General features: G+C 38.6%; 1 protein-coding gene across 1 annotated transcript in view; it reads right to left on the bottom strand.

Annotated features, from left to right (window-relative positions):
• Window positions 1-5,410: 5,410 nt before the first annotated feature.
• Window positions 5,411-8,446, bottom strand: part of LOC104625970 (beta-glucuronidase-like) — a 6,076-nt gene continuing 3,040 nt past the window's right edge. Inside the window, exons 5-7 of the mRNA XM_010293755.1 lie at window positions 7,584-7,760; window positions 6,837-6,972; window positions 5,411-5,630 (exon numbers count right to left, since the gene is read on the bottom strand). Of these exons, the coding sequence (XP_010292057.1) occupies window positions 5,473-5,630; window positions 6,837-6,972; window positions 7,584-7,760 (471 nt within the window). The 3' untranslated portion in view covers window positions 5,411-5,472. The remainder of the gene's footprint in view (window positions 5,631-6,836; window positions 6,973-7,583; window positions 7,761-8,446) is intronic.

Raw genomic sequence — 8,446 nt, 5'->3', positions numbered from 1 at the left:
TGTTAAACCACAACTTCATTAATTTCTGTATGGAATGAAAATAGCTTAATGTGGTCAATAGAAAGCTGCCACCGGGATATTGTATACAGACTGGGGGTTGGTGTATCAAAGAGTGTTCTTTGAAAGGACTTAATTTCCATGTAGAGCTGTTTTGATTTTTAAACTGTGGTCAGCCAGCCAGTGTTACTAATGTTTGATGTTACATGAATGCTGCAGTATAGAATTGCAGTTTGCAGTGGAAACCACTGACTGAGTGGGTTAACCAAGTAGTGCACTGAAGAAGCAGTTACTTAATTGATCTTCGTCAGGATCTTTGGTTTGTGCTATATTGGGAAATGAACTTTAGGCCTGACACACATAAAATCCCTTGGAAGGGCAACCTGTTTAGCGGGATAAGTAAGTAAATGTGCTCCTGAAAATGAAATGTGATATAGTGCTATCATTGCTCTTTCTAATAACTAATTGGAAAAAAAAAATTAAACTTCAGATTTAAACAAAGGAACAGAATTGTAAATGATGTTTGTGCACTCAGTATTCTAAGGCTGAATGTTAAAAGTGCCTTCTGTCTTAAAATCTTAAACCAAATACTTTGTGTTGAACTTGGCAGGCAGAAGTGTCCTTCCTCTAAAAATGAACAAACAAACAAAATTCCCAGCAAACTTGCTGGGTATAGAAGAGTATTAAGAGATCTATTTTAGTTTTTAGACTGAGAAGTGGTAGCAATATTGTTTCAGTTAACCTAAAACAATGCGATAGAAGGTTGATGATGCAATTCGGAAGAGTAAAATACTCGTGTTTCAGACTCTGTGACACCAAAATGTATAGGTTCAGCTACTTTCTGTAATTGGTGCTGTGCTGCTTTTTGCCCTTGTCAGCTTCTAAATATGAAGAACTCCAGCTGCGTACCCACTTATTTAAAGAATTAGTTTAAATAATTGTAGGATTTTTTTCTTAAACATGAATGTCAGAGAGACACTTATGTTGTATGGTTAAGTGGATTATAAACACTAAGTTGCTGAGGATAAACTTGACTGTGAAACATACAGTGTTCTGTAGAGAAAATAGAATTTTTAGATTGAATTCACAAAATAGTATTTAAATTACTACTGAAGTAATTTTCTGGTTTGTATCAAGGATGTAGGTGGAAACTGCTTTTATGTATAGAGTTCTGTGGTATGAGTAACATCTGTTGCATGTAACACTAAATTACTTGTCCCTCTTGTCTAACAGTTTTAGACAACAATTCATTAAATGCATTTTGTATTGACCAGAGTATAGTTAAAGCTTGTCTTGATGTTTAGTTCTGTCTCAAATGCCTTGAACTTTGATATGAGGGGAGTGAATGGTGTTAAACTGGTCCCTCAAGGCTTTACTTTGTTCTCTTACAAGCCTTGAGGCAATATCACTGTTTAATATGTTGTATAGATTTATTTTGATGCATTCCTGTGACCTACACTAAGGCATCTTTTCATCAAAGGAAGAGGTGAACACGTGCTGCCTGAAATGGTTAGTCGCAGTGCTAATATCTCAGAACAAGCGGCAATGGAGACAAGTATAATCAATGAATACTTGGTCCAATTTCTGGGTGTAATGCACACCGGGGAAAAAAAAAAAAAGGCAAAAAGCCCCATCAGCTGAAAGTATAGGTGTTGACTAACTTCACTGTGTCTTGTGCTTGTCTGTGTGGGCATAGTCTGTTAATTGAGTTTGTTTAGTAAAATTGTTTAGGGACAGATTTTTCAGCAGTTGTGTCTGCAGTCCTTGTTTGCGTGCACATAGGGATCAAATGGAAATTGAGTTTGGTCTCTGGAAAAACTTGCAGCTACACTTTGTGCACGAACTTGCAAATCTGATCCTTAGTTGTGAACTCTCTTGTCTTGTGTGCTCTTCTTGCAGTTACTTTTTACTGGAAGTGATTTGCTAGAAATGGCCCTAACTCTTCTACTTTCTCTTCTGTGCTTCAGAAATGCAGTTGGCCTGAATAAAGGGCAAAATAATCTTAGCTGTAGAAATTCGGACCTTTTTGCTTCCAGTTCTTTGACTTTCCTCGTTGCTCCCAATGCTAGAAACAGCTTATTTCTTCCAGTAAAATGGCTCAGGTTACAATTAGTAATGTGATGGAAATGAGATGAGTGCTTCATGCAACTGCCTCCCTGCTGCCCGCGGCCAAAACAAGTGTCATGGCAAATGTGTGGTTGGTATTAATTTGAGCCTTACAAATCTGAAGGTGAATTCTGAGAAATCTTGAGGATACAAGAGTATAGGTAAAAAATGCCAGTCTGGCAGAGGGACAGGCGGGGCAGTATCATCACACAGATCGTGGTTGTGGTTTCAACACACATGAGAATGGAGGGGAAAAAAATTATAATCTGCAACAGTGGTTCTGAATTTGGGCTTCCCCCCACTGCTCCTGGCTTTCAGAAGTTCTGCAGGGAGGGGCAGATTGGAAAGGCAAAAGAACTTCATCCCAAAACCTGCTTAGGAATTAAACATTCCTGAAATCCTCTTACTGTAAGGTACTTGCTACTCTTAAGGCCAATGAAGCATTCAAGTCTTGTTTAGGAAACAAATGTTCTTGGAAGTTTCTTACTGTAAAGTGTTTGCAACACTAAGGCCAATGAAACATTCCCTACCACCTTTGATATCTAAAGTGAGAACAAATCTCCTCTTAGATTTCTGCATACTGTAGTATGCATTTGTCTTCTGCTGTACAGAGTCTCTCGATTGTTCAAAAAGATCCATGAGGTGCTTCAGGCAGCACTTGATGCTCCTAATTTATATGGGCTAAAGTCAGAGAGATCCAATAACTTTGGTTCTGCCAATGTTGTTTAAACGTGATCTAGACAAAACTGGTCCAGAAAAGATTTAAGTATTCTGTTACCATAAAACTGTATTAAGCATGGCCTAAATATTAGGTGTTTGTTCTGTATAGTATGTTCCACCAACTATTTATTACTAGTGCTTTAAACTCCAAATTAAACACCCATTTAAATGGAGTCATTGGGCAGATGTTCCTTTTATAGGTTGAGAGATTCTCTATTGGAGGTTTAGGAAACAATTTTGGTAATAGGTAAAACAATGTAAATATGTACGAATTCTATTTGTTGCACATAACTTTTTGGTATAAAAAATAAATGTAGAAATTACCTGTGGACGTCTTGCTGCAATCATTCTTATGCTGCATTCATGCAGTCCAAACATAAGAGCTTGAATGAACCCAGAGGCCTTTTTGGACTCAGTCTGAGCCTTAGAAACTGTTTTTAAAGTCAGTACTGTAATTCTGTTTCTAGAAATGTACTAAGTTATGATCTTTTTTTTAAGATGTGTGTTAGCAGTAGAAGGGTTAAAGCACTTGAGTCCCCAGAGATACCGGTTTGTAGAATTTCTGCTCTGCTGAATGTTGTGTGCACATGGGTGTGTAAAGGTTGAGCAGCATTGAGTTGAGGCTTTAACTGTTTACAGTTCTTTAAGCAACATGCAAAAAAACCCTGCTAAGTATGTTATTTTTATGACTTCGTGCTTTCCTTGGTTCTGTAAGTCTGCTTTAACACCACTCCAACAAGATCACAAAGTATCTGGAAACTGCTGTGTGTTTTCCTGGATTTGGAGGGGAGGGAGGGAGCTTTTGGGGAAGGGTTGGGTAGGCAGCTTGGGTTTACAATTGCACTGAGCTGCTAAGAACGAGCAGGAACTAAGACTCTGCAATGTGCGCTTACCATACATGTGGATATTAAACTTTGCATCTCTTTTGTTGGACTGATTCTCTTCTGCACCCGCAAGCCCTGTGTGTTATCATGGGGATCTGAGCCCTAGTTTGTAATGCATTAATGTCAAATCTTTATCTGTATTTTGATGTGGCAGCTGCTGGTATGTCATGTCATTTGAAATGGGGAAGAAAATGGTTTAAAAAAAATTATGTCTAGAGAGCGAGAAGCTGAAATTACTTTCAAACACTGGTAGTGGGCTTAAATATGGTATTTGCTCTTATACCATGGTACATTTAAGCAAGTGTCTTTTTACTATGGATAGACTTCTATATTCTGCATTTTTAGTTATATAGAAAATCTGTAAACCTAACACAGTATAACCATAAGGAATGTTGATAGTATGTTTCCTCTTTTCACTTAAAGATTCAAAAAATGTTTTTAAGTCTGCAGTAAACATCTATGTCCTTATTCTGCATGTGGCAGTGTGGAAGGTGGTGTTGGTTTCTAATGTATCACATCTAAATGAAAGAGAATTTGGCCACCACACAACATAAAGGCAAATGCTTTCTTTATATTGGCAGATGTTTTGGACACTTTCTTGAGCTACTAGCAGAAGAACCTGTTGCAGGAAAAAGTAGTCATAGCAACAGTTTCATACAGTATCTGTGAATCAGAATAATAAAACTATGTAATTGTGCCAACTTCCAAAATTCAGTAGGCAGCCTCTGATTTTGTGGTTCTGCTTTGGGCGATGCTGCTCTCAGGACAGCCCTAGGATGTTGCAATAAGTTTTCAGACTAAGTGTTCTGAGCTTTTCTTTGAGTATTGGCATCATCTACTGCAGTCTAAAGCCTGGTCTTTGGAGTCCTCTAAGACTGGTGTGCGGCCTGAAAGGGCCGTTACTACACTACATTACTGTCTAAAGTAGCGTATGCACATTAATTTACACCCTACCCAAGAATGCTTCAGGCCCGTATCAGAAAGGTTTAGATCAAATTTACCCTCCAGACTATTATTACTGCAGTGCATAGTGACAATTTAATATGAAGGAAGCTCTTCCATGCTGGAAGGTAAAACTGCATCTAATAGCGGCAGTTCTGGTACTGTGACTAAAATAAATAGTTTTAAACGAAGTTCAGTTATTATTGTACCTACGTATCTAACATATTCCACCTTGCTGCTATGAATTCCATACTATGTTGGAGTATGTTGGGTACCCTCACAGAAGTGGTGGTTCATACACTTCCTCAATGCTGTGAACTCTCAGAATTTTTCAGCCAGCCACATACATTCTGCCCAGCAAGAGAAGCTATATAAAATGTGCTCTTCAGTAATCCTGTGGACAATTTGCTGTGATCTGAGTAGGGTAACTGTTAGGGGAGTATAACTGGAAAACCTCATTTGCATTGGATGGATGTGATGTTCATTTAGAGTAACTTAGATTTTTTTTTTTATGTCTTCAGCATTGATTTGTATCATGTAATACTTTTATTTTTTTGCCATAAACAGATACCTCAGTCAGGATCTCTAACTTCAGCTCCTTGAAACTCTGAATATTCATTTTACTACCTGGAAATAGGAAGCCTACAGGCATAGCTAAGCATAGGAAACTAGTGTTTCTGATCTGCTTTGTATCATAGTAACTACTTCAGGTGGACTAGAAATTGCATTAGACTGCCGAGACTCAAGTTAGGCATAAATATTACTTAAACAGAAATTTAATGAACAAGTTCAGCATAGTACCCAGCCACTATACCTTTAGATTTCATTTTAGAAAGAGGGCATGTGATTTTATTATAGGCGGAAGACAGCTTGATTCATTTGCAATCTTCCAGTATCTTTCTCTAAGAACAAATGCAGCTGATTTGGGCTGTCGTTGGCGGGTAAATATTCCTTTCTTGTTCCCCAAAACACGTGTGGTCCCTGTAGAGAAGTTATAAAATAAAGCAAGTATATATAAAATGCTCTTATATCCCCTCCTGTGAACTGTTACAATGGATGTACTAAATCAGGTTAGGTGGAAGAGACCTATGCACTTTCTTCTACACATAGTCAGGTACAATGGGGAACTTGGCAGGTGTAATTTGCGTCATCTTGACAAGATTGATTGATGTAACTGAGCAATATAGCTGCAATTTGTTGTATTTACAACTGGTAAGTTGATGACAGTTAATTCAGGTGTGCCCATTGACTGATAAGTATTATATTTTCAGCAGATGTTCCTTCTGCCATTAGTTCCACCTTGAATTTATGGTGAAAATGTTGATTACTGTACTGTCCTTTAGTGGTGTCCATATGCTTTTTGCCTATTTTAATTTTCATAGGAAAATAGAAAAGATGATCACAACATACAGAGAGACTGGAACTGCATATGTGTATGTGAACTTGCCTACATTTTCTCCATCCTCCTATTTGAAACTAATACTGCTTTTCTGACTGCTTCTCTGCAATGACTTAGCTTTCTAATACCTATATTGGTGCTCTACAAGTTATTCCTAATGGTGTTTCTCAGCCTGAAATGAACACTGACTGTTCACCACCCTAACTCACTGCAGGTGACATATGCATAACTGGTTCTGTACTAGGTCTCCTTCGGAGTTGTAATCAATTTCTGTGTGACTGCGCTGTAGATCAAGTAATGCCCCATACTCTGCGACTGCACTTACTTATTAATAATGGATGGAGTGTCATGATAGACAGTTGTCTACTAGTGTGGCATCTGGTCCTCTATTGCTAAACCTCCATACCAAGGTAATAATACATTATTTAAGGTGCTCTGTTACTAAGGGCAGTTGTAGATGAAATATGAAGCAAGTGAGACATATCCCTAATGGCTGACTGAAGCCCTGAATTGGGGATGGCCAAGAAATGAAGTAATCTGGGTCTGCTCACAAGCTTCCCTTGCATTCTGCCCTAGCATGCTGTCTCATGTTCTGGGTAGCACCTCTGCAGGTGGGACATCTAGGAGCTCAAAGCTGGAGAGAGAAGATGTACTAAGTACAGGCAGGACCTTCCCTCTTGGCTCTGGTCGCAGAAACCAGCTATGCTCTATCTTTGTGTGTCATAAACCATTTTAAACTTGCAGGGAGGATGGAGAGTTGTTTAGAATATAAATAAATACAAGCTTACCTTGGTTAGTCATGAAGTCGGCAAAATTCCATATGAGCTCCCCAATCACATACTCTTTCCTCTTTTTGTCAAAAACAGAATGGTACTCTTTTAGCATAGCTTTCTGATACTCCTCGCTGAACATAAGAGGTGGATCCTACAGATGGGAAAAAGAGGTGGCCTTGAAGGAAGGTGACAGTTGGTCTCCACAAAGGCTCCATACATTAACTTCCTATTTACTGGGGGCCTGCTTCCTGAAGACAAGCTTTACAATTGCTTGGTCTTTTCATTGCTGCTGCATTTACAATGGCTATTTAGTGACGATTAGCAACTACTGAAATTACAAGGGGAAACGCACATAAAATGCAAACATAATGCCAGATATACTTGGGGGGGTGTCTGTGGTTTTGCTTGGTAATGGAGCTTTATCATGATAATGTATAGGAGTGCCACCCCCTTCTATGCAGGATACGTCCACTCTCCAGTGTTGTATCTTCTGATTAAGCGTTTTTTACAAATGCCAAAGTGCAGATTTCAGAGTGCTCAGTGCTCTTACTCAAAGCTAAAAACTTCTCTTTAGGTGGAGTCTAACCTTCATTAGTCAGTGGTAAAGCTCATTGATTTCAGTGGAGCAGGATTACAGTCTTGGGGCCTTTCAGATGCTCACAAGCTCATGCATCTCAAAACTAAGGAGTGAGGCTCAATTTTTGCTGATGCTGTAAGAACAAAAGTGGTCTCTTTTTCACCAAGGACATCTATAACACTTACACTGTGAAGTCCAGGAACTGAGTCTGCTCCATATTCACTCTGGATGATGGGTTTCTGATAGGTTTTATACCAGTTCTCAAACTGTGTTGTGAGTTGTAGTGGGATAACTTCCAGGTGGCCTGGGTCATGATACCAGGAGAAGTAGCTATTTACGCAAATTACATCCACATAAGGAGCCTACAAAAAACAAGGTGAGAGTGTTTTGTCACAGACCTTGAAGTGGACAACCTTCATTCATAAAGCTAAATCCTCCTTTTGGTTCATTTAATGGAATCCAGTTTCATTACACATAGAATAAAGCCTTTTCCCCCATCACTCAGACCCTCCCAACATGACATCTTTCCCAGAAAAATAGCAGGATAAATCTAATGAGCTAATAGCATATTCATTTGGCATTTTTCTTACTTAGGAAGTCACAGCAAAGAGTTAGACAAGATCAACCCATTTCATCCTCAGGTTTGTTAGAAGTTTTTGGGTTTCCAAGATGTCTCTGGCTTGCTGGTACATTTAGATGTACTTTTTGAGTATTGGAATGTGATTATCAAGTTAGTGGTCAAATATTTTGACTAGCAACTAAATTTGTGCATCAATGGTGCAATACTAAGACTAAGCATTCTGCAAGTTATATGCCATTTCTACCACACGGACAGTATGATAAAAGGGCACAAAGCCCATTAAAGTGATGTTGTATGTAACTTGTTCAATGTTCTCTTAACATGTTTTGTAATAAAAGAAAAAAGTTCTAATACCATATCAGTGTATGAGATCTATTCTTTGGTTTTGTTTTCCTGTGTTGTTCTGACTACATGCTCGTGGGCATGGGATGTCAGAGTCTGTGTGTACATGCGTGATGAAATAGCATT

The sequence above is a fragment of the Phaethon lepturus genome, unplaced genomic scaffold (assembly GCF_000687285.1).
Source record: "Phaethon lepturus isolate BGI_N335 unplaced genomic scaffold, ASM68728v1 scaffold50088, whole genome shotgun sequence".
Classification (NCBI taxonomy): domain Eukaryota; kingdom Metazoa; phylum Chordata; class Aves; order Phaethontiformes; family Phaethontidae; genus Phaethon; species Phaethon lepturus.
The sequence above is the reverse complement of the archived record's forward strand: the minus strand, read 5'-3'. Positions and strand labels throughout refer to the sequence as shown.